At 37.0% G+C, this 27493-nt stretch overlaps 1 protein-coding gene across 1 annotated transcript in view; it reads left to right on the plus strand.

Moving 5' to 3' along the window:
• Nucleotides 1–15789, plus strand: part of RNF217 (ring finger protein 217) — a gene marked incomplete at both ends in the record, with an annotated part of 54920 nt that extends 39131 nt beyond the window's left edge. Inside the window, 4 exons of the mRNA XM_080343041.1 lie at nt 738–902; nt 7583–7784; nt 13498–13569; nt 15716–15789. Coding sequence (XP_080199167.1) covers nt 738–902; nt 7583–7784; nt 13498–13569; nt 15716–15789 — 513 coding nt within the window. The remainder of the gene's footprint in view (nt 1–737; nt 903–7582; nt 7785–13497; nt 13570–15715) is intronic.
• Nucleotides 15790–27493: the final 11704 nt, after the last annotated feature.

The raw sequence follows: 27493 nt of genomic DNA on the forward strand, positions 1-27493 counted from the left end.
TACCCAGGCTCTGGAGAAAGACCTGATGACAATGGTATCTGTTGGACGAAATGATGTAAAACCCAGGAAGTGGGAAGAATAAATCCTTTCTCAATTTAGGGAGCCTGACTTGTATTTTTTGATGTTAGGTGTTGTCTGTAGGAAGTGGGTGGTTTGGTGCAGCTTCAACTCACCCTTCACAATCAAGAGCAAAAGGAGGTACCTGACTTCCAGGTGGTAGTTGTGGCACTTGATTGAGACCCTTGCACTTGGCCCCTTTTTCCCAGGACCATTTCTAATATAAGCTTCCTAACCCATCCTGAGCTCCATAGCGCCCTTTCAGAAGACCCGTTATTCCCTGGTGATAGCCTTGGCAGTGTTTATAACTAGAAGACTCAGAACCACCACACTGAAAACTGACTTCTGATTTTGAGGTGATGTCGTGTGTGTATTGGAGGCAACTGAATAAGCTTCCTAGATTTTGCCTTTTGGTGTTTGAGCCACACATTGAATTTTGTTTTCGTGCTTTGTTTGATTGGGGCCTTTCCTGACTTTAGAAATTAGTTCTGTGTTTTCTCTCTTTAAAAACAAGAAAAAAAAAAAAGTTAGCCTCAACAACTTCTTGTGTTTTTAAAACAGACATTTCAAAGGATGTTAAACCTTTGCTGGGCAGCTACTCTGAGCAGTGGTTTTAAATGGGCTTTCCAGTTGGTTTGACAACCAGCTTGCAAATGTGTGGTGTTCTCTCATTTATACAGATCCAGTGTCCGTCTTGCCAATTTGTCTGGTGTTTCAAGTGCCACTCTCCCTGGCATGAAGGTGTTAACTGCAAAGAGTACAAGAAAGGAGACAAGCTGTTGCGTCACTGGGCCAACGAAATCGAACATGGGCAGAGGAATGCCCAGAAGTGTCCAAAATGCAAGGTGAGCTGCTCTCCTTTGGCGTAGTGGCTTCAAACACTTTAAATTTGTATTTAAAGTAAATATTTGTAGGTTCTGCTCAGCATTGGAAATGAAATTCACGTTTGCCGTGCAGAATGTTGTCAATGACTTGCTGAAAAAAAAACAGATCAGATGTTTTACTTGGTTTTTCCTGCACTGATTCTGCAGAATCTCTCCATGTAAAAGAAACATTATGGAAATCATAAGAGGGGGCTTTGATGTATACTTAAACTGAATGTGTTACAAAATTATTCCTAATATAAAGCTTTAAAGAACTGGAAAGCTTGAGAGAAATATTATGCCCTTTGTCAGGTTTTCCAAAGAGCTTGGCTGGATTCATGTTCTGAGCAAGGCAGAAATTACTCTATCAACAAGTTAACTAAGGGAGACTTTAAGATTTGGCAAAACAAAACTTTTTTAGGATTAAATGTCAGTTCTTGACAAGCCTTTCTCATTAATTAGTTTAATTTTCAACACTGAAGTGCAGTCCTGCACCCTAAAAATGTCATTGATCTTTTCCAGGATAGGAAATATTTCCCACTATTCAAATGAGATGCAGCATCCCTGCACACCCCTGCCCTGGCTGCTGTTAATGAAGGTGGCCATTACGTTTGGTCACTATTTTTTTCACAGCACTTAATTTCAGCTACTGATAGAGTAGCAAGTCAAAACCTTCATGGTGGGAGACTTCCCTTTTTTGGTTTTTTTTGAAAGGGAGTACCTAATCTGAACCTGTATTGCTCTACATCTACTTCATGGAAGGGACAAAGTAAGGAAACCGGAACATTTGGTGGGAAATAAATATTGAATGGGAAGATTTACTTCTAAATGTCTGCGGTATACTTTGTCACACTTTGAGCCTTACCCTGTGCAAATAAGAGAATGTTTATCAGTTTACTAAGTGTCTTATTCTGGTCTTGGGAAAAGAAATGCCTATGATGCCATAGCTCGAAACTGAAAGATTTCAAAACACTGAGAGAAACTCGGAAAGCTCTGAAATCAGCAGTTGGTTGTTTACCCTTCCTCCCATGCACATGTGACGTTTGAACAAAGTTTTAACAGCTTGCTATTTGACAAGAGTTGGTATGTTTGAGCCAGTTCTAAACATGTTCACTTTCTGGGAAGTCTTACAGTGAAATCCTTTTACAAACTTTATTCCTTTTGGCGTGAGAAGAAGTATCTGTTTTGTTTCTAATTCTTTGACTTGTGTCCAGATTCAGATTTTATGACAGTGTGAATGAGGTAACTATTGAAACAAGTTGTCCAAAAAGAGAAGAAAATGCACCAAGCAAAAAAGTATGAATGTGGGAAAGCAGGGAGAAGAGAGCTGCTAGGTGGAAAGAGAAAGGAACTAAAACTGCTAACTCTAATATGTTTATCCATAATAAATTTTAGATTTGAAATGATAAATGTACAGCTTTGTTTGCCATCTTCAAAAGAAGAGGCCGGATGCTTGGAACTTATTCAGGTTAAGTCACTAATTTTGAAGCCTGAAGTTGCATGAGTTTGGCTACTAATTCCAAAAAGACTTTAGGTTTATTTTTTTAATTAAAAGAAAATAAAACCTTCTGCATGGTGGGAGGCAGTATGGAAAGTTATGAAACTAGCACAGAAAAAGAACCTTTGTTAACAAGACCTACCTGGTAATGTGGTATTATAAGTGATTATTGAAGAGGGTGTCATTGCTACCACCACTCCTGATATCTTTTTCTTCAGAGGTGAAAAAAGTTCCTCCTGCCTGCAACTTTTAAAATGTTGTTTGTTTTTTAGATCAAATCTGTAACTAGCAAGTAAGCAAAAGAAGCACTTAGCCAGTGGTTAGTGGTACTATTCTTTTTTCTTTTTTGATTGGTTACTGAGTAATTATAAAAATATCTCTTATGCAGCATTCTTCATTAAAGTATTAATACATGTATGGGCACGCGGGAATAAACATACCAAGAGTTAATCATTTGGAGTCATGGGGATTGAAGCTAATACTTTCTCTGTCTCTCTCTCTAGCCACCCCCCAAAATATCTATATAAATAACAGTGAAGCAGATGATTATTGTATTTACAAGTAAAATAGAGAAAAGAGTGACACAGAAAACAGAGTAGGTAATATGCTATTTGATTTTTTTCCCCCTTCTACGTTTGCATGGGCAATGTTTCAGGTGACAACAGATTTATATTCTATTTAAAGAACCTCTTTCATGTGTTGTTTAAAAATTTGCAGGAGCCAAAAATAATAAATGGATTGACGAAACATCAAGATTAAATTGTGTCAAGATATTAGTATTAAACCTTTACACTAAAACTGACATTAACAGAAATTACAGGTAGAAACTTCAGTAGAGGTAGAATTTCTTTACTGAGATAACTTGTAAAATTACAGGTAATATGATATGATACCGATAACAATGTAAACTGTGACCATACTTTATAGCTATCTTCTGGAAATAATTATATATACACACAGACACATATACACAGAGACTCTTCAAGTAGCCATACCATGGAGAGGTAGAATGCACAATTATTATCTTGTCTGGGTGTGCAGGAGATCAGAAAATGGGAGCACTCTAATTTGAATACTAACATCACTGTTAAATAAGCTTAAACTTGATTACCTTTTCCTATAGGTGGATACAGTTTTAGTGTACTAAATAGAAATAGCTTATATTTACCTGATCTTTCTGAGATATGCTTACCTGAGCAAATAAAAATGCTATACGCTGTCAAAATACATAATTGTAGGTTCATTTTGTGACTATAGGTGAGCATGGAGATATTACAAAATGCTGCCTTTTTAAAACTCTGTCTTTAATTTTGACCTTTTTTTGTTTTAATTGAGCCTTTTCTAAAGTTGTTTTACACTGTTTTCAGAAATTCAGCCTAGACCATTTTTCTCAACAAGGCTTGTCCATAAAGGGCTCCCTACATAGAGGGAGCTGGTTAATGAGTGCAAATTTGCTACACCTTATTAGATGCCTTTTCATAAAGTCTGTAGCCTTGTTTGTCTTTCCTCACTCTTATTTTAAGGGGTTTTTTACAACTTCTTGTGACAGCAGGTTTGCAGCAAAATGCCTTTTTTCCTTAAGTGTTGTTACAGTAGAGAAAACCAAGGAAAAACTTCATGTTGGTGTTACCTTACTGCAGATTTCAAAACCACCACTGTCTGAGGAAGCACCAAACAGCAGCTCTCTCTTAACTGCCAACAGCAAGGATGTCAATGCACATTGAGGAATATCTACTTCTTATCTGTGGATTTACTGTTCTGATTAATGAGTGTTATCATATAACTCGGGGCATAGTTTTTGAAGGTGCTCTGTGAATTATTTCTCATCCTCTGAAGGGAGGAGAGTCCTTGCTTGTGTATGAACCGTTAAGTCTGTGCACCAGGTTTTCGTCAGTACTGGAGGAGAAATGGCCACTCTTAATCTCAGATCTCTTGGAAGTGATTTCCGTGGAAGATTTGTGGGAGAGTGCATGTAACATGCAGAGGTGGTAATGTGATGGTCTGAAATAGCCACTGTGCTACTTCACTTGTTTCCTTAAGACTCTGAGCTCTGTGTTCTTTGCTGTTGGTGTGTAATTTTCCTGCTGTTCCAAGGCACCGAACCCCGTGTGACCGCAGCTGACTATAGCCAGCTGCATTCCCAGCCCCTGCGTTCCTCCGTCTGCCTGCCACGGCATTGCCTGCGCAGCAGGAACACTTGTGAGATATCTGACCCATTGGTGATGGCTTGCCCATCCTATAGATTGGTCATCCATCTCTGTCAGTAGATTTATCCTGAGGGGAGGGAGGCACGTCCATCTGAACCACAGCTGAAGCTGATCTGGTGAAATGTCATGTCTTGGGCTTGAAAGCAGCTGGACTGAATCATACAAAGTTCATCTGGCATTGTCAGTTTGCATGCATCTGATAGGGAGTCCAATCTCCACATCTAAGATTTGAAGGGTTTTTTAATTTTCTTAATAAAGTCTCTCCTAACTATCAAAGGGAAAGTTTTGGCAACAAAAAATATAGGCAAGTAAAATCAGTTATTGCAAATTGGCACCTTTTGAAGATGCTTGTATATGTGCAGATGAGTGGTCACTAAAAATTAATACTTCGATTTTTAAAGAAGTGAAGATAAAGTACATGTAACTGCAATATATGTCCATAAGAAAGTAAATCTTATATCGACTTCTTTATGTTTTAAGAGGACACTATGTCTGGAGGGTGTAGAACGGAAAGAAGTAGATTTTTGGAGTGACTGGAGTGGTGGCTGGCTAACTGGAGCTTGGTTGCTTCTAGGAAAGCGTGGGTAGAAGAGTAGCAGGCAGTGTTCAAAAGGTGGGTATTTCTGAAAGATGTTGAGGGTAGAACGTATAAAGCTATTGCCAGCATGTACTTGAAGTTCTAACCAGCAAAGAAAATTTCTTTTTGAAATAAGTATGTAGTAGTTTTGATATTAGTCTTTGCAGTGTGGGTTTTTATAGGCTCCAGCCTTGTAAAGATTTTCAATTAGGATGGATGGTAACTTAATAGATTGGATTGGTAATCTGGAGAAGATAGAGGAGAGTTAAATAGTCTTGATTTAAAAAGAAGAAAAAAACACAGTTATGTTAGTCTCATAAGATCTCGTTCTCTCATTTACACTTTTAAGATGGAGATATGTCACTGAATCAGCAGATAAGGAACAGTACTTCTAAAATTACAAAGTTATGTATAGTTGTCTGAATTTCAGTCCCCTGAAAAACTAACTGGAATTAAATTTTAAAGTTAATTTGTTATAATACAATAAAGCCCCATGTGCAAACTCCACAATTCAGGATTAAAATTCCTTAATTTCATTTGAAGTTAATCATTTAGGAATCAAATGAAATAAACTATGGTTCTGTGAGTAGGGTCAACAATTTTCCATATAAAAGCTGGAAAGTACAGGCGAAAGTCAAACTAACAATATGCACTGTTTTATTCTGAAGGGAGTAACTTAAGAAGTTATGTTTAAGTTGGTATAGTATTGGGTAGACTTTTTTTCCTTTCCGCTCTACTTGCAGTAAATGCTTAAATGTGAAAATTTTGAAGTCGAGTAGCTAATAAAGTTTACCAACAATGGTATTTTTTTCAAGTGCTTCTGGAAAACAGGGCACCTATGATATATGTGAGGGAATGACACAATGAACTAAACAGCAGCCTTCCTCAGGGCACATCAGTAACTGCTTGGTCAGTCTACTTGCATCCCTTCTGTGGGATGAATGCAAGTCTCCTACTTGCCCAATAGAGAGTAAGGTTTTATAGCCCAATCCTCTTTTATTTGTATGTGTGTGAATGTCTTTCCCTTCCTGTGCATAGAAGAAGCATTTGGAAGCGTAGAGATATAAATTCTGAGAGTGCTGTCGTTTGCACAAGGATGTTGGCAGGTGTACTTGGAGCTAGTTTTTAATTACATCTGCCCTGGAATCTTTAACCAAAAGTACTTCAGTTTGTTATGTGTATAAAGTACCAGTTTCAGTAGGTGTTCAGGTGTGTGAGGGTTCTCAGATGAACCCTGATCAGTACCAGAGCACAAACACGCTTCACCCTCTCAAGAATGTCGGATACCCCAGGAGTCACAGCTTGGAGCTAGGGGCTTAAATAGATGACATCCCAGGGTTGCTTCCAACCTCAATTATTAGGTAACTTTATCTACCATTCTGTTGTGGAGCGTGGTCCCAGGTTGGGAGGGCCTTTAGCAATTTTGAGAACTAGGAAAAGTGTGTGTTTGCCACCCTGTTAGCTATAGTTTTAGCTGGCAAGATTTAGGAGTAGTTGTGTAATTAATTGTAGTTGATTTAGTGAAATACTCAGCCCCAACGCGACCTTCTCTCGTAAGACTCTCAGAACTATTAACTAAAACTAAAGCCTTACAAAAACTGTGCAAAGTAGGTAAATGTATCTGTTTTGCAGAAGAGTACATGGAAATACAGGTATGGAGTATGAAGTTTTTTCATGCAGGTGAACAGCAGAAAGATGGATGTAAAGCCTAGGCAGCCCAGCTTGATGCTGTACTATGGGCATTATTATGAAAGCTTGGTGTAATTCTTTTACGTGGTTTGTGGAACCTTTCTTAAAAAAAAAACAAACAAACAACACAAAAAAAACCCATAAAAAACAACCACCACTACCATATTTTTTTTTCCCCAAAAACATTAACAGCAGAGCCTTTCTGGCATTTGTTGCAAAATCACAAATTTGTGATGGTAATGAGAAAGGGAGCAGGGCCACAGGTGGCGTAAGAGGGAAACCCATCCATGGAGTTCATAGTTCAGAGTTCATAACCATATTTACTGTGCTGCTTTTATTTTTAATAAAGTTTGGTTCTAATGTGTCTAAGTAATTAAAACAAGTTTTCAGTAAAGGCAGGGATCACTCAGATACAAAGAGTCTTTAAATAAAGAAGGAGGATTATATGGGAAATTATGTTTGGAAATCTGGAAACAACCATAACTTGTATTTGATGCTCTGACGCATGCCTTAGAAAACCATTGTCTCAGTACAGCTGCAGTATTAATTAATGCAAATGCTGAGTTAAGCAAGGGGTTGCTTGTGGTGTCTTTTCATCTGAGGCACAGACTGTGCCAGGTAGCGCCTGTTTTCCTGTGCTTAGGAAGGGGGAGAAATGATCTTTTCCTTTTTTCTTCTTCTTCTCTTAAAGATCCACATCCAGAGAACAGAAGGGTGTGACCACATGACCTGTTCACAGTGTAACACTAATTTCTGTTACCGTTGTGGGGAGAGATACCGCCAGCTCCGGTTCTTCGGGGATCACACGTCAAACCTCAGTATCTTTGGATGCAAATACCGCTACCTCCCCGAGAGACCCCATCTGAGGAGATTAGTGCGAGGCTCTGTCTGTGGTGAGTGGATAAACGTTCCTTGTGGAGAGCCGCACAATGAGGTGATTGGGGTGGGGGGGCAATAAACTATTGATTTCAAGTCTTGGATGGGCAGCCTGTTGTTTAGTTATGTAAAAGGTGATTTATTAAATATATTTAAATATTTAGCATTTGCACTCCCTGGACTCTGTGAGTGTAAGTATTGTGTCCTCTTCTGATAGCTTCTGTTTCCAAACCTTTTGCAATTTGTAAGCAAACTGGAAAAAATACTGTCCATATGCATGGGGCTGGCTGTGATTGTAATTCTAAAAGCATACAGAGGAAATGGATCAGAGCAGGAACCTTTTTTTAAATGAACCTCTGTGTCAAGGGTCCATTTGAATGAAGTGGTGTTTGCATTTGAACCTGATCTGGGTTTGGAAAATCAAATCACTCACATTTACCCATTCTTTTAGCTGTTAGCTTTGATTCTGATAAAATCGAGCTTAAAATAACATACAACTAAATGTATTAATTACTCTCACAGGAATACGATGCCAAAAGCTGGATGTTTTTGTTAAGAAAAAAAGGAACTCCTATTTGCTTTTGAACCAGATGTGTACCTGTCTCAACCTATAGAGCACACAAAAAAACATATAATGAAATAGATTATTACCTTATGTGGTATCTTGCATATACATTTAGTTCAGTCATGTAGTGAATTTACAGCATGTAAAGCTATCTGTAGCATTATAGGAAATGATTGTATTAAGTGTCAAAAGCTGGGGACTTCCTAAGGAGAACAGGACATTTTGTACTTAGAGCATAGAAATTGGAAATGACTTGGGATCCACCTAGGCTGAGGAAATGCTTTGAGCTTATCAATCGGTGATGTTGCACATAAAGGTAAGAGACTGAATGCGTAGAAATAAAAATCAGCAGACCTGCAGTGAAAACAGTACTCCTCAGCCAAACATGTTCCAGCTAGAAAACTAGGTGATTTCCATTTTAGAGTAACACAAGAGCTGGCACACAAACTCATAGGCCTGGTAACAACAATGCCAGTCTTGCCGCGCTGCAAAGTTGTGGGAGTTTAACAAATGACAGTAAGTCACCCAGGCTCATTAGTTTGATCTCAGGAACTTACGAGGCTTTCGAACAAACTTAAAAATACAGAAAAAAATAGCAAAGTAGATAAAAATTCAAAATTATTGGATGTGCCTACTCTGATACGTTTTGTAGAGATAAATTTCAGCGTGTGAGAGAATCTAGTCTAGATTAAAGACTATGCTGGCCCATGAGCACATGGGTGTAAACTGTTACTAAATAAATTTAGGCCTAAAATTAAATAACCATTTAAAAGGTTTAGTAACTTTTCAGAAGAGCTTTTACTAAAAGTCACAACGGCAGTGTTGTAAGCTGTTTTGAAATGGATCTTGGTATATTTGGTGGAATTAGCATCTGTGATAGCACGGGATTGTGCTCAGAGACATTACCAACTAAGTGCTGCTCATGTGCAAAATCATAGGTAACCTTTGTCCAAGATTAAACCTTCTGTGGACAATGAGGCTACAAATGTAACACAACATCGATCTGCCAAAAACTATGTTGTTATTGTCTTAATTTTTGCAATGGTTTACATGTAAGGTATCTAAATATGCAGTTAGCATGTTTTAATGCCACATAAAAAGTCCAAAATACATATGCCTGTACTGTGTGTGCATAACTACTATTAAAATTTTCTTTTTTCCCTGTTCATTGTTTTGAAAAGCAATAACATAGCCTTTCTATTTTAAAAAGAAACAGCTTTTACTAGTAAGAAAGAAAATCAGTTTATTTGCAAACAGCGACTTGGAGGCAATCAAGAAATGTGCAAGTGCATATAAGATTTAAAGTTTAGTGAAGAAGATGTATATATTCATATTTATAAAAGCATGCATAGAGAAGGTATAAGATATTTTATTTGCATATCCTATTTGCAAGTGTACTTGTGGTTTGCCTTAATTAGTAAACCAAGAAACACTGGCAAAGCTCAAAGCCTCAGCTTAAATTCCTTGTAGGATTTTCTGTTAAAATTTTCTCTCTAGGACTACCTCTGTCATTTGGTGTTACTTTTCACAGGACTCATATTTGAATAGAGACAGAGCTGGCTGAACCTGCCAGTGTATGTAGTAATTGCCCTCATTTTTACAATAGCTTGTTACAGCCAAGTTGTCAACGATTCAAATGATTCTGCATTGGCACTCATGACCTTTAATCCCCATCATCTCTAGAGCTCTAAATTTTAGTATTGATCCTGATACATTTCACAAATAACTGCCAAAAGATTCCAGAACTCTAACAGAACTCAGATGAAAATTTAAAAAAATAAAAGTTTAGACTGTTTACATCAGGTTAGGATTCAAGAATTTGGCTAACTGCTCTTCCTCCATTGGATTAGATTTTGACTATGATTGGCATATGTACGCCAGTCTAGATTTTCTTTCCCATGTTTTTTTCCCCCTTTCCCCCTTTTATTCCCCCCATTTCCTTCACAAACACACATGTGGGTGTGCACACTTGTTGTTTGTTTTTTTTAAGATGGCATTATATTGTTGTAAGATCATCTCTTCTAACATTTTTCTTCCGAGATGGTACAATCCCTGACTGGGATACAATGTCAGTTCGACTTGTGGATTCTGCCATCCTGAATGGTGGAAATTTGTCAAGATCAGCTGTCTTTGTAAAACTTCAACAAAATTGTTCTATACCTGTTAATTAGGCGAATGTGAAGGTCTGCCTGGCGAGTTTGTCCCCAACAGTGGTCAATTAAAATTAAAATCTCTCTCGTTGTCAGTTTCCAGTAATCATTGCATTAGTCAGTTCCTTAGTTAAGGTTTATATCTGAACCATTGCTTAATAACTATCAATAGATGTATCCTTCATCATTTTCTCAGTTCACTTTCCACAGTTCTTAAGTTCTTACTTCCACAACATCTGTAGTAGGGGCTGTAGGATTTCACTATGTACTGTGTGAAGAAAGTACTTCCATTCCTCTTGTTTCTTTTAATCGATTCCTGATAATGTCACTGGTTACTTCTGTTATGATGAAACTGAGTAAATAAGAACAGCTTGCTTACTTTCTCATATCTTCCTTTTATTAGATCCTCCATCACATTCTTCTTTGTCATTATCTTTGCTTTTTGTTGTTGTTGTTTTGTTTTGAACTGAAGGTTCCTAGTCTTAATCATTTAAGATCAAGTTGAAAATCCAGAAATGTTTAATTCCAGTTGAGGATCACACCTGGGATCAGAGATGTCCTGGTATCTAGAACTGTAAATGTAAACATATTAAGGCTTTATTAGGCAAGAGGGGGAGCATCATCATCATCAGTAAGTGTTATTGTACAAGCCTGGATTTTGGTTCTGTTCTGAGAGTCAGCAGAAGATGTTATAAAGTGGAGATGGTAGCAGAAAAATAGGTTGTTAGAAGCATAGTCTCTAAATTTTATTAACACATGGCAAGAAATAAAGGTTGGAACTCCTGTAGTAAAATGCCTCTGCTAGTTAGTTAAGCAGTAAAAATTAAGAGGACATTATCTTGGCTGTCAATGGGAGACCGGTGGGGTTTGGTAGGTACATGTTCTTCTGTGACTCTTATGTGCTTGCAGCACAGAGGAGATACTGAAGTAAATGTGGTGATTTTGTAGCCTTGTGCAGATTTTTGGCTTGTTGCTGCTGGATCCAGGTGGGTGGGGTGTGTAGAAAGGAAAGAACATTTCATGGCAGGCTGGCATGCTATCATGGTTTCTGTTGGGAAGTGTTTGTGCCTACAATCATAAACTGTTCTGTAATAAAAAACAGGGAAAAGCATTTATGGTTGCATAAATTTAAACATGCTTTTCTTCATAAACCAATGGTTTTGTAAAGTTAATAGAAATTACAGGGAGGAGAGTCAAAACTGGGAGCAGAAATGGTGTCTGAATTTGATGACATTTCTCTCCCCCTTTAGCTAGCATTTTTTAGAGAAACTTTGTCCTGTGACCAATGCAGTAAGGTGAAATTGCTTTTATACTTCAGTCCCAGCAGACTTAGAGATTTCATTCTCATAGTAATTATTTGGCTGCATTGTTGAAGGCAGAATGTTTGGTTATAACTAGAGTTAGTGATGAATTGCACAAAAAGGAAAAACATGTTCAGCTGTTTTAAATGTACTGAAGATACCACTTAAGTACCACCTGAATTCACATGGGTGAATTTTATTCAAAATCAGTTGCTAGGTACTTCATGAATACATAACAGGACAGAAGATGTAATGATGCTATTAAAGCAAATGAAATTGGTAATTTTTTAAATGCTTTCAATCACTCTTGTTTGGAGTTATTTTGAGGTTTTCGTCATTCTACATTCCTTCTCCTGTCTACACTGGAGTAACTTATTTGACAATCTCTGTGTGTATAGAATGCAGCACAGTGGAGTCCCAAGAAGTTCTACCATTAGGATGCCTAGCAACTATAGTAATACCAATAATGTTTGCCATTTTTTTTCTTCTAGGAATTAAAGTTTCCCACCCACAACGGTCTTATGAAATTTAAAATCTATCAAAACAGAACATTAAAAGGACCAATTCATTTAACTGCTGTAAATATTTCCAAAATATCTAATTTTTCCTTCAGACTGCCCAGATTAGTGGCTCAGGTTGTGGAGAGGGTTACATCATTATTGAATGAAGTAATCCATTTACTGTAATGTGATACAAGTGACTTGAGAGAGGGAAGGGTAGGGAAGAGAGAGGTAACGAACTCACTTTTCATTTCTTTATAGAGGTGATCTCTCAAGCACATACTTAACTTAAAAAATTGCTTAAGTTCTAACCCCGATCAGGCTGCTGGTGCATCAGTACAAGTGCCTGCCCTGCTGCATTTTTGAGCAGCAGAGACAAGCAACATCTTTGATCCAACTGCTCAACCAGCACAGCCAGGGAGATTCTGCTGTTTAGTTGGAACCATGCAACACAAGAAAGCTAACGGAGATTCAAAGTTCAGCTTGAGCTTAAGCGTGTCAGAAGGAAACCTGCCTTCCCTCCATGCATTTCTACAGATCGTGAACTCAACGGAAATAAAGAATATGAGCAGGTTTTATTTGTTCTTAAAGTCTTATGCTCTAGCCGGTGTGCTGCACAACCTCATTGCCTTACTCATGTAGGAGCAGCAACATATCCTTTTAAATGTTGATCCAAAATAGACTTGGCTGTGGTTTGATTTAGACCTAAATTTCAACTGTACATAAGGACTTTACCACAGCCTTTTAAAGCGAGCAGAAGCGTATTTAGAGGTGATGGTCTCATTGCCTTGAACTAACCTAAACTCTCAAAGATGCTGGTTTGCTTGGCATCTTTCCAGGGTGGTTGCTGAACAGTAGCATTCTGGAGAAGCCAAACGATAGTAGCTTTATAGCTATCATATTCCTGCCGATGCCTGAGGGATTTCAGAATGGAAACAGAAGTAAATGCAAGCTAACGGTTAATATACAAAATGAGCTGTACTCAGAGAGTTGTGGTGAGTGAAGAGGGCAAAGAGAAATGTGTGCAAGGAGCTGGCTGGGTGGTGATAGCTCCTGGCTAGATTTGGAGGATGAGTTTATAAATAAGAATCCTGGTAAAGTATTAAAAAAAATGAACCAGCTTTTGGAAGTCCAATATCAAAATATATGTGGATGGTTGGAAAGGGAAAAATAAAATGCCTGCTTTGAATTGTTAAATGAATTTTGCATTTCAGCTGGAAAACTACTCATTACACCCCTAATACTGGTTCTGGGACTGGCACTGGGAGCCATAGCTGTTGTAATAGGTAAGAGTTACATATGTGAATAAGTCTGAGTCTGATTTTGCAGTAACTTTCTGTATGACACCTCAGTATTTTCATCTTGAAGAGATGGACACAAAGTACAAATTTCATAGATACTGTTTTAGTATAAAGCACATGACTTTTTTCTTAAACATTTGTCTTTAGAGTATTTTCTTCTTACTTGCATTTTAGCTTTATTTTTATTTTACTTGCCTATTAGCTTTATTTTTTTTTTCCCAATTATTTGGTCGTTAAGGCTGTTCTGAACCAAAATCTTTAACTAATGTAGTTAAACTAGTCAAAAGGCCAGAATCATTTAAATATAATGCTGGGGGCTGGCTGACTTGGACCCTCCCGTTAATCACCCAAGTGGATCACAATTTTAAGATATTGGCCATGTGCATAGCAAGATTTTTGAGGCAATGGGCATAGTCCCAAGAGCCCTCCAGCTTGAAGATTCAACAACAACAGAGCAGCAGCAAATTGGGATGAGTCAATCTCAAAATCTGATTCAGTGCATGGGCTGCCAAATTGGATTCCATCACAAAAAAGGTACTGTGAACTCATTTGATATAGTATCAAAGCTATGCTAACATGGTTGTATTAATGTGGATGTAGTTATTCTAGCAAATCTGCTCTTTGCCAAACTTAACTGAATTCTTCTGCAGAAATGAAATAAACTGTAGCAATGAATGTATGATTTTTCTCATTTAAGTGCATATCCACTACTTATGTTGGCAGTGATGTGTCAATCGGGGATCATGCTCCTTCACAACTCTTCACCAAGCTACTTACTCCATTGAAAATTTGCAGTGTGTGGCCAGCCCTGAGGCATGTTGGAATGTGGCAACTTTATTTTGATGTAGTTGAGCCAAATTATACCAGATAGTTCATTAATAAGATCGTACGTAGCCAATCAGCATGTAACCAAAATACCCTTACACCTTTTCTAGAGCACATCTAGCCAAATAAGGAATATTGCTATTAACTTCAATATTTAGGCTAAGAATACATATGTTTTTCCTGCATCAATGTTCTGAGTTGAGTTCACTAAAGATATATGTATCTTTAAATATTTATTCTTTTAGTGGCATTTTTAGGCCAAAAATAAAGACAATCAAGGCTTCTTAATGCCAGTAAAGTTTATTTTGCTTAGCAATCTTGTATAACCTGTGCTGGAAAAAAAAATGCTCTTTTCCTTATATTAAAAATTTTTAATAATAGCATTCATACCCAGTGTGCCACTAAAGTCCCATTCTGGGTATGGCTGGATAAGATTATAATCAAAAAGAGCAGTTCCAAAAACATTGATTATTTATAGGAAAGTTTTGGGTTTGAGGTTATTGCAGCGATATTTACTGCTAACACAACTGTTGAAATAATCTCAGTATCGTAACTGAAAATCATTTTACACAAGACTGTTGAGCAAAGCAAGAACTCTGGTGACTGTGGTAGTCAATTGCTATATTGTGTTACTATAAGGATGTCTGAAAATCTTGACCATTTCAGTCAGCTGATGGCAAGAGAAAGAGGTAGATGCTTCTCATGTGAGTTTGAAAGAGTATCCCTTATGACAAACTATTTTTCACTTGAATAAATCTGATTTTTTTTTTCTTCTTTTACAGCTTCCTTTCTCTCAAAAGACTTTTAAGAATAAACAGTTCCCTGCCCAGGCAAAGATAAACATTTGGTATTACTTCACAATAGATTAGGTTGTTTGTGAAAATAAATAATATTTTAAGAAAAAATAGTAAATCTGTAACATGCTGACCCTATCATGTGAAGTGGGCTGAAAACTAGTTTAGTTAAATGAGCTTTGGGTCCAGATCTGAGGTTTGTTAAAGTGCTTTTAAAAATTTTAAGTTTGTATCTTACACAAAAGAGCATGTTTCGGGAATTAATTTGTCAGAGATGTGAGTAGGATTAGCAGGCGTTTTTTGAAAGTAAACCAAAAGTGTAGCTTAACTCCTTACCAGAGAGACTGTTGCAAATGAATACTTCTTTCTGCTTGTCCAAATGCTGTGTCTAAATTCCCTTGAGACATGGAAAGCTGCGTCTGAATACACTGTGTACAATGAAAAAAAACACAATGCACACTCAAATGATTGCATTTAATTATGGTTTTCTTCTTGTTTTCTTCTTTTGGCAGGTTTATTTGTGTTTCCTATCTATTGCCTTTGTAAAAAGCAGAGGAAAAGGTCACGGACAGGTATGCCCTGGTAAGGATGGACCTTACTCACCTGAACTGAGCTGGTCCTGCAAGGGCTACATGTGCTTTGTGCAACTGAGCAATACAGTGCTGGTAACAGCGTCAAAGCCACCGCCCTGGAAGAAGAAGAACGAGAGATCTCCTGCCATCTTCCCTCAGCCGAAAACACTACTGCAGACCAGAAAGCCTCTTTGCTCTGGTTCACTCTGAACAAGATGGACCCCCTGACTGCTGCTTTTTAAACATTTTGTTTGGGTTTTTTGTTTTGTTTTTTAATTATTATTTTGGAGGGGGTTTTGAGTCTAAGTTTCTGAACTAGACAATCAAAGTCTGTATTGTAGCCAGAACTCTACTACCGACTTGGCCTGTGAAGAAAGCATTTAACTGCTAACATGTGCTCCGTTTAACTTCAGTGTCGGCCTTTAATGGGGAAATGCTTAGAAGTGTTTGGACTCTTACTGTGTACTGAGCATACTACTTTTGGTATTAAAAACTACTTCTGTAAATAACTTCCATCCCACAGCATTCTGTTCAGCATACCAAAACCCCGGCACATGCCAGAGCACGACAGCTGGTTATCTTCTGAGTCCTCCTGCTAATGAGCAAGAGCATAGATTGTCCCCTCCAAACTACAGTGCCTTGGAGGGAAACATCCTTAGTAGTGAAGCTCTGTCACACTTGAGAATATGCTGATTGGTTTTGCTTTAGTATTTTGTTTATAACAGTGTATTAATAGTGATTGGGGGGGTGATGGATTTGTTGGAAGAAAACAGCATTTTGAAACTCGCACAGTACAGAAAGAATGTGAAGGGTGTAGATAAGAAGAGGTGTCAGTGTCCTTTCCTGTCCCAAGATATCCATGAAACATGATGCAGGATGTACCAGGAAATGTGGTAAAGCTGGGAAAAAAAGCTGCTCTTTTGTTCTGACTTGGCATATAATACACATGCTACTCACTAGCTCTGTGAAGATTGAATTGACAAAATTTTACAACCTAAACAGCACATTTTGGTTTTTTGTTTGTTTGAAGTAAGCTACAGAAGCCTTAGAGCATTCTTATGATGTCTCATGAGGAAAAATCTGTGAATTTTGGTAAAAGGGAGGGATCATTAATTTTTAGGGGACCATTTCATTCTTATTCTCTGCTTCCAGTGTTTCTCTTCCTGGCATGTTACAAATCTGAAGAGAATACCTATCCTTGCTCTTTTTTCCTAACTTCAGAGTACCACTGTTTGCCACCAGGCCTCTTTTTCAGTGTATGGCTAAAAGAACAATGTAATTCAGAGTTATGATTTGGCTACTGAGGTTTTTTTCACTTTTAGTTATAATCCAAATTTATCATACAAATATAACTTAGAAGAAAAAAAATAGAATAAAATTATTTTGTGTAAGCAGAACACTGAAACAGTAGAGAAAGGAACTGAATAAGAGAAATATCTACTTTATACTTTAAAAATATAAGCTGATCTTAGAGAAGATTAGATTTGTACTGTTGAAGGTACTTTTTTTTTTCCCAGTGTGTGTTTGAAGATACATATATATATATGTGTGTGTGTATGTGTGTATATATGGGGAGAGAGGGAAGCAGGGAGATGGGCAACGTCCCAAAGACGTCCCAAAACTTCAAAATTTAGGTCTGCAAGTAGCGTATCATTTGAGAGGATGTGTTTTGCACCGCTTTCTTTGAAAATTTTTATTAAATCTGAATCTAGTTGTAGCTTCTAAGTAAACAGTGTTCTGCCCCACCAACATAGTACTGTTAGAAGACACTCACTTTGACTTCAAAGCCTGGGTGGAAGAAACTGATGAATTTTGTTTACCTGGAAACACAAATATCAACTTACCATAGTTGGCTACTATGCTTGTTTACTGTCAGCTTCTGGTTTTGTTTTCTTGGGGTTTTTTTCTTGTTGAACAGTGCATGCAAGCACACCGTAGTAGTCAACAAGTACCTAATATTTCCATTTGAATTTAAGGGCATGTTGACCCTGTTGTCCTAACAGTAGAAATAGTACCTAATTTGTAAATTAAGCGGGGAGGCAATGACATTTAGAAGTAAAGTTCAAAGCGTATTGTCAATGCAAATCCACCCGTTAATTAGATTTCTTCTTCTGTGACACATCAGTTTTCTATTTATGTTCCGTCTGAGGTTGGAAGCTGCCTTAAAATCGGTCTTGGTTTTGAGTGTGTTTTCTGAGGCTGTACATATCAGTTGTCTTTGGCTTACTCAGGGATTTTTATTCCTTTCTTTAAATGTCAAATAGAAGATATTTTTGTATTATTTAGAAAAACCTTCAGACCTCAGAGAGTGAGAGAGAGAGAGAATGGGTTTGCAGTGCAGTCTATAATGTGGTGTCAAACTATTCCACTTGAGAATATTTTAGTACTTGAGATTACCTGTAATTAACTAAACAGTTGATTAATTTCTGTTCTGGTTCTTTATAAGTATGTGAGATATTCCTACAGTTTTGTAGCTGTTTTTGCTCTGCCATGTTTGCCATTTTCAGTTTCTGATGGGAATTCACCAAGATCTGAAATTAAAATGCTAGTATAAAGAGCATAAAAGGGAAGATAATAGATCTGCACTTATTGATATTCAGAACACATATCATTGTGGGTGAAGGAAAGGAACACACATCTCGACTCCTACATTATCATTTCATCTAGATCATTTTGATTTTATTGGAACAGATTAAATCAAAGGGAAATTGTTCTTCATTTTCTACACATAGAAAAATGAGGCATCTTTGACCTTGTAAAGTTGAATCTAATCTTGCTTTCTCTGTAGAAAAAAAAATAAGAATGACAATAATATGTGCTTTTGCTTTTCTGCAGAAGAAGAAAAAATTTCAAGAGCCAGGCAGAACAGGGATATGGAAGTCTTTTTCCATCCCTTTAAAAATATCCTCACTTGAATAATGCATAAATACAATTTTTCATCAATATTATACAGCATAACCAACTGAAATATGAGAAGTAGTTTAGTACAAAACTTCATTCAGTAAAATGTTAGCTTTCAAACAGCTCTTCTCATATCATAGGAAATCTTATATACATCAAAGTCATGTCATTTGTCTTACAAGCATTAATGTATCAGTTTGAAAGAAATGGAATTAACTTTGTATGGCAATTCAAGGATGTTTTTATTTAAACCTTTTTTCATAACTGTATGGAAACTATCGGACTGTTCTACTCCATCTTTATTAGCGGAAAGCTTCAGCAAGCAGCTGAATTTGCCTGCAAAGGCAGATTTTGTGCTACTGTATGCTGATTATCAGGATTGCTTTCACCACATTTAATATTTAAGATTATTTATCCTTGTGAGAAGTTGTTGCTCACCGATATCGGTGTTCAGACTAGGAAATGCTTAAATCCATTCTACACCAGCTTTCTATTCCTGGCTCGCCTGGAAAAGGGTTTGCCCAGTCACTGAGGTATCTTTGCAGGTGTGAGGTGGGAGCTGCGCGTACCTGGTCCTGCTCTCTTTCTCCACTCCAAGTAATTAGTTGTATTTCATTAATTGGGTCAAGTTTCAGGACTTCTCGACCATGTCAGGGGCAGGGTGAGTCTGAGTGCTGCGGACTCTCAGGGCACGGTTAGGTATGTTTGCAGAGCTTAGCCAGGAGCTTGTGACTGGAAAATTAGTTGTGCTTTTCCTTGTGTCAGATCTCCATTAGCCAGTGAGAAGATGAAACTGAGTAAGAATACAAGCAAGAGGTAGGGCAATTCTAAACAGCCTCATGCTCTAGTTACATACAAAAAAGTTTTCAGTTCTCACCCTCTTTATAATAAACAGTATATTCATATGTTTTAAATATTGTTAAAATACAGTGCACTTTGATCTGTTATCTTCCTTTGGAGCAATGCAAATGTGTAAGTAAGGGAGGATTTTGTTGTTACTGATGCCGACTTTGTAACTCTCTGTGGCATGCAATGTTTTTTGTTTTGCTTTAATTTACATCTATCTATTGTTTCTGAAAGTTTGATCAACGTGAAGATTTGCTTTATTAAAAATATTAACCTGCAGGGACTATTGCCAATTTGACTAGCGGATATTTTGGATCACCATCAGGTATTCTTTTTAGCCAAGGGGCTTTCTGCTCTTCCAAAGACTGCCATAGCTCGTACGGTGTTAAGTGGTGTGTAGGTAGGGCAGTAATTCTTTCAGAGGATACAAATTCTTTAGTGTTTGAATGGTTTCTCTTGCCAGTTAGATCTGAGAAACTGTTTCGTATTCAATAGCCAAATAATTTGTCATGCACACTCTGAGTTTTTTAAAATTTAGTTGTGGTGGTTTGTTTCTTGAGCACAGCTTGTGTCATTAATACTGCTTGGTATGATAATTGTGTAGCTCCAAGTTGTGGTAAGAACCATGGGTTACTGTTACTTTTATAAGCTATAGTAGATCTCTGATTTTGCTAATGCAAAGAATCCTTTGGAAACTATCAGAGAGATAATTTCTTAGTTTCTTTTAAGTTTGCAGCCTTATAGTTGCAGCAGGTCAGCGTCGTTCCTGAGATCAGTCATAACCTCATTAAACCAGAGAAGTCATACCCATTTTTATGCCAGCATGAAATTTGGCCCCAAATACTTTGATAAAAAATCTGCAAGCGTGTTGATAGCCCTTGTGCAGGAGCTTGCAAATCTGGTTCACTTCTGAAGAAGTGCAAACTACCATGGAGCCCATTCTCTTACTTGCAGAATGATAGTAGAGCTGGTTAATAAAAAGTGCAGGAGAGAGCAGGGAGTAGGGAAGAATTTCCAAACAACGTTTATGTTAAAGGAAATAAATTGTCAGGGAAAGGAATACTAGTTTTCAATATAGTAAAGAGACTTTTGTAATGTTTTGAGTCACCACTCAAGTTAGAAACAACATCCATAGGCAGTGTTAAATAATGTATCTTAAAATTCTCCTCTCTTCAGTGCAACACATATGAGCACAGTGTAAGAATTGGAATTATACCTGTTCAGTGTTTTTTTGACTTAACATAAATTTGAAAAGGAGGGCACGAAACATTTAAAAAGTTATGTTGCTGATATATTTGGTGGCTTGTCTTGCTACCATTATATGAAAAAACAGCTTAGACTTGATTCATCTGCAAGACTAGCAGTGTTTTCATTTAAGTACTAACCTATAACACAACAGGCCCAAACTTTTTTCTTAGTAAAACTAACAAATGCAGCCTGTTGCAGTTACACAGGACTTCCTGGCTCATTCTTCGTTGTCATTCTGTGCATAAAGACTCAGGATCTGTACATTCTCTCTCCAGTAAGGAATGGAGTGCTCATATTAAGCAATTAATCACTGATGTTCCTCTTAGCCCGACAGTGAAACACCATAAGGGAGGGAAATGAAACTGATCTTGGAGTGCATGCTCTGGTTTCAAAGGTAAAAATGTGTAGTAAGCTTTAGTTACTTACTCCCTAGTAACAAATAAATACATACGTTTCTCAGCAGAATTCCAGCTGTTTGTTTCTAAATATATCTATAAAAAGAGATTAGTTATAAGAGCAATTAGTTTATTTAAAAATGCATATTGTGCAAAAGAAAGCCTTTTTGGAGCTGATTTGGCTTATCAAAACTTGAAAAAATATTCTGAAGTGTTTTGAATGGATCCAAGTCAGAAGTGGGGAAAATTATTGTGTAAAAATATTTTATATTTTTAGCATAAACATGGATTTTGCACATACTTGCTTAAACACAGTGGCATGCTAACCCCGTTCAGCGTTTAACTTGTTGAAAACTTGTTAGACTGAAAATAGTATTGTTGAAATTTTAACCTACAGTCACTGAGCAGGATGTTACTAATATGATGCCACATTTACCTCATTTTTAGAAGGAAAATCTACTTACAGAATCCAAACAAGCTGTTGAGATATTTTAAACTTGTCCTATACAAGTGCTGATGCAGTCAAGAAACATTTTCATGCCTTATGCAAGTTCTGGGTAAGCAGATGGATCCAGTCTTTAGTCATGGAGTATCTTTTTGCATAAAAAAAAATGTGCTCTTAAGAGTTCTTCATATCAATTTCCATTCTGCTGTTTCATGTCCAGAAATTGTGAGTACAGGGGTATATCTACATTTCACAGTGTTTACCATCTCATAGCAAAATGTTTACCATATTTCTATTTGTTACACACTTTATTTCTAAGGCTCTCCTTTTCCTTTGAATTTTGTAATTTGAAAATGACTTGTGAAAACAGCTGAAGTTTGACCTGGAAAATGTGGTCTCATGAGAAGTCATTTCAGTAATGCTTTGCTGAGCTATACTAGTTATATTTTAAGTACTTAAATGCAAAATGCTGAAATACGTTTTTCTTCCGGACTTTTAGCTTTTCATTTTTTAAATGTAATTATACAGCACAGTCATGTTTGTTACATAACTAACCATCTGAGTCCAAATAACTTCTTAAGGTATTTATTCTTTTGACTGTGGTAGAGTTGAGAATAATAGGTGCTGAGAAAAAGAAAATATGATCTATGTTTCTGAGGAGGTTGTCCAAGCTGAACATTGTCTTAATTCCATGATAATTCAATGAGAAATCTTCCCCTGCCCCATCTCTTTTATGTATTTTAAGGTGAAGAATTCCCTTTAAAATAACGTTGATTTAAATGACAGGAAGTCAGGGTAGTGAGATGATCCTTTTCATCCTACAGGCTTCTGGCACAACTAGAGTGCGGCCAAAACACTGCAGGTTCATCAAGAAAGTAATTCCTAACTCCACATTTGGGCTACGTACAAACAGGACACATGAGCAATTACAAACTTTCTGTAGTATATTTATTTGATGGCTAAGAAGTTATAAAAACTGTGGGTAGGCAATACCCATGTAATCAATGCTTGAATTCCAGTATTCAGTGTGTTTTGTATAATGAGGAATTTTAAATGTGTAAGTGCCTTATTGCTTGAAACAAGTGAAAAGTGTTTGTTTCCCTCCATAAAGCAATATGAGAATTTCTGTTCCGTGTACTCCTATCAACATGTAAAGCCAAAGTAGCCAATTTTGGTTTGCTCAGTTGAAAAATGTTACATTAGTGAAAAAATTATCTTTATATGATCTATAAAAGTAATTTGGCATGCCCGTTTTAATTCTGATGATCTTGATCTCATTTATGAGTTTTCTACCTTGCTGTTTACACACCACATGCCCCATCCCCCTGTCTCCTTTCAGACTTCTGCATAAATGCATCTTATATGTGTAGTCAGAACGAGTTGGGTCTTCCAGCATAACCAGATAGGAGTTTTTAGCCACTTAAAGAAATGCAACTTCTTTGGAGAAGAGAATTCAGCTGCAGTTAGGTTAGACCACAGCCCATGGTATGTGTACCCTCAAACGAGCCTTGTTCGCACTAATTGATGAAGGTGGAAGCACTGAGGAGCGAGGTGTGCAGAGATGCACTGTAGCCCAGAGCAGAGTAACAGCATTTCAGTGGTATCCAACCTGAACTAATGTATCCTGTTAATATAAATTGGTAGTTTCTCTAGGGCTTGGGTATCTCGATGGAGTAAATCATCAAACAAGCTTGGTGGAGCAGCTCTGGGATCTCTGCCCAGCCCTCCATTGCATAGTGGGAAGTGTGATCTGCAAGAGTAGTTATTGCTCTACCATCTTCAGATGGCTTCAAAATGGATACTCTAGGGTTTGTTTCTTCTACTGGGATTACTTCCTTTCCCAGAAGACAGTGGAATATTACCTTTTAAGATCTACGTTTTCTAAAGGACCTGGTTTTTTTTTCCTTACTAACATTGCTCCCAATTTGTCCATTTATTGGAAGCCAGGTGCCAAGAATAAGCTACTTTTCTAAAATTATCTTTAATTATATGAACTGCTGTTAGAAAATATCTTTTAAAAATTATTGAAGTTATAAAAAGGTAATTATCAGAAGGTAATTGAGATAATAATGGGGGGAGTAAGATGAAAAATTATGCTCAGAACATCCATCTATTGTAGTTTCATAATCATAAAATGGTTTTACTATGTTCAGTTTCCTCCACTAAGAATTTGTGAAGGAAGGAAAGAACAGAGGGAGAAATGAAGATGAGAAGAGTATCTCTTGGAACCTTCTCCTGAAATTGTGAGTTTTTCGGAACTGTAGAAGAGGCTTTCTCCACCGGCCCCCTCCCACCCCCCCCACAAGTTCTTCATTAGTAATATAGCTGTTACTTGCAGTGTTATCTCTTCATGAAGCATCAAATGAAAGCATTTAATCAGGATTCAGCTTGCATATCAGAAGGTTTTGGTGATGGGAGCTATACTGTAATAAAATTATGAGTGAATTATCACTCTTACAGATATCTTAACTTTTATTTCAGTATTATCTCCAATGATTAGGCATTAACTAAGTCATTCTATAACCCATTGAATTGGAGGCACCATGTATCAAAATAATTCTTCAATCTTATGAGTTACTGTTCATTTAAAAAAGTTATTCCCTTAAATTCTTCTCTCTTAAAACCAGCAGGAACATAACCAAATAATGAAGAAGTTTCCCATTATCTTTCTCTTGCAATTAGCTGATAACTGTATTTTTTTGTTGCATAGTATTGCAACAATGGTCTTCATGCTGTAATAACTTGACAAAAATATTCAGTAGTCACGGGCAATATTTTACTGATAATCCATCTTCAAGTTGGTATTCTAAATGTATACCAGTCACTGTTGAGTGTGCTACCTTTGTGGCTGCTTCAGTTTGTGTCAGTGTTTTGTAAGGATTATTTCTTGCTGCCCTCTTCAGAGTGCCTTTTTAATTTAAGAGGTCTAGAGACGGTTCACTGAAGTCTTCTGTTGAATCTACCGTAGTAATGTCTGATTTTTAAACTTGTCCTGATGAATGTATAACTAAAATCCTGTTCTTTAAAAAGCTATAGTAGACACAGGTTGTATATGCACATGTACATGCATGGATACAAGGGAAGGTGTTCTGCCAATGTTTGTCCTGCTGGACAGGACCTTTTGAAAGTAAGTGAATTTTTTAACAGTTTTATTTTCAAAATATTACCTCACTAGTATTCAGTAGTAGGTATGTCTCTGTACTGCTTCACTTTGCTAAATACAATCACATCCATGGTAGGCCGTTTAATTTAAAAGACTCTGCAATTAATCTGGTTTCCATATAAAGAGTGAAGTTTGTAAGTCAAAACTTACAGTACTTTGTTTCCTTTAAAGGCATTCCTTCCACTTACACTGATATCCCCAGCCCCTGTTACCAACAGACTGAAAAAGTGCTTCCCCATGACGAAATGGAAGAATGCAAGGTAGCATTTGAATGCACTCCACCTGTCTTAGAGTCAATATTGAGAAATAGGAGGGAGGGGGGTTGTGGATTTAATGACTTGTGGGAAGCCATATGCTGTAGAGTTTGTTCACTTGCACAAAAGGGGTTTTACAATGTCATCTAGTAACATCTACCTAATAAAGTTTTGAAAAAGAAAAATAAAACTTGTCTGAATGTTTAACTCTTTTTGGTTAAATGGTTGTATGTATGAATGATAGTTGACCCCCTCTAAGGAGTCTTGCTTAAATCTATAATCTTTTTTGATTCTTATATAATCCTAAAAAAACAAAAACGAAAACAAAAACAAACAAACAAACAAACAAAAAAACACACAAATGAAAAAAAATAAATAAACCCACCACCAAATGATTTAAACTTCAGAATCTTAGTGTTCACAAACACTGTATTACAGTTGCATTACAGTTGTGTCAGTCTTAGTCTTTGGCTTAATTTTCAGTGTTAAAGTAGCTAAAGGTAAAAAGCCAGTTTACTATGATGAATATTTTAATATAAAATACCCCCTGCCATGTGGTATCATCTCTGAGCTACTGTTTTCATTTTTAAAAGCATCTTAATACGTAATACAAAATGTTAGCTTCTCATGAAATGCTGAGATGTTACAATGTTGGCTAGTAGAAAATGAGGAGAAAATACACTGGAATCAATTTTTTTCCCATTCCCTTGCAGAACTATTTCCTAACGCTCTGTCTCTTCCAAAGACCATGTTTAGAGAAAGCAATCCGTAGCTGTGAACTTCAAATATGTAATCCATTAATTGAACCAGGTGCTTCTTTCCCTGGGAAGGAACTGTTTTCAGTTTCCACACTTTGTGAACTGATAATATTGACAATGTTTTTCTAATATGTCAGGGATTTTTAAGTACTGTGCTTCATTACGAAATTGCATTTGCACGTTCATGCACGAGCAGACAGGGTAGCAGTTTGTTTCTGTAGGAAATAAAGCTGAAAAAAAATTCACTGAAGTGAAATACACAGCAAAAATCTTGAGGCCCGTGCTAGGTGCCTCAGGCCAAGGACAAGCGTTTCAGCCCTCTCCCCAGCCCCCTCCAAAACAGTCAAGATTTGCAACCAAATGTCAAGGGCATCATACCAGAGGTTCCTTATCTGCAGGAATTCCAGCGTGAAGCCTGCAGCAGTGGAAGGATGGTCAGGAAGCCAAAGAAATTGATATCCCTAGAGCTGAAACTGAAGTTAAAGGCTAACTTCTCACTTGCAATCTCGAACTGTTTGGCAAAAGACAGAAAAGCAGACTTTGATTATGAACATCATATTTCTCAAAGTAAATAGGATTAATGTGCTCCACAGAGATTACAGATACACGATAATTTTTAGATGCTTGTCTTTCACATGATTGACATGTGCTTTCACGGGTAGTTGAAATAGTGATTATAAGAAATAAAGACAGGTGTTTTCCCTAAATCATTAATGCATTTGTGGCTGCTTATAAGAAATCACATTTAACCATTAATAATACAAACAAATTAACATTCCAAAATTTTTGAATAAGTATTTGAATTTATCATGCATTTCCTTAGTAGTTTGGCTTCAGCAGTAGAATGAGGCACTAATGTTGAATATGTGAAATACCAGCTCATGAAAACAAAAATAGAATTAGCAGCCATGTGGGTAAAGCTGTCCTTTTGGGTAAGTCAACATGGCTTTTATGAAAGAGTCTTGCCTTATCAACTACAAAGATTATTTTTTGGGTCAGCAAGTTATCTTTTTTTATATAGGCTATTTTAATTTCTAGAAATCTTTGTTGGAATTCCTTACAAAAGCCTCAAGTGAAACTAAGTAGACACAGGCTGAGAAAGAGGATTTCGCATGGACAATGTGGACATTGTGCCATCAGAAGATACGGAACAGTTAGAGTAAATAGCTTTCACAGTGAAAAGAGGAAGTCTGTTGAACTCTGCAAAGATCTGCGCTTGGACTTTGCTCCTGAATGTCTTTGCAAATTATTTGAACAGAGAAAGGTAAGCGATGGAGTAACAAATAATGCTGATGATGGAGAGTTACCCATGACAGTAAAGATGAGAGCTAGTAACAATGATCAAATGAATGGGTTTGGACAATGAACAAAATAGCTTAAGACTTCAACATGGGAATGACATGACTGATACATAAAGGTTACCATGTTTTTAACAAAGGCTTCTATATTTGAGTGATGCAGGAAAGTCAAAATAGTGACCGAGTATTCCTTTATATGAAGAGATGATGAAGCAAGGAACATCAAATGAGGCTAGTGGGAGCTGTAATAAAAAAAAAAAAGGGGGGGTTGGAATCTTTATGCAAACAGCAAAAGACTTGTGGAATGTACTGGCAAAGGATGTTGTAGGTGCTGAAGGCTGAAGTGGAAACTGGAGCAGTTTACAGGACAGAAATTTGTGTCAGTCACCAAATGTAGAGCTACCCTGTTT

This window comes from Nesoenas mayeri (assembly GCF_963082525.1).
Source record: "Nesoenas mayeri genome assembly, chromosome: 3".
Taxonomy (NCBI): domain Eukaryota; kingdom Metazoa; phylum Chordata; class Aves; order Columbiformes; family Columbidae; genus Nesoenas; species Nesoenas mayeri.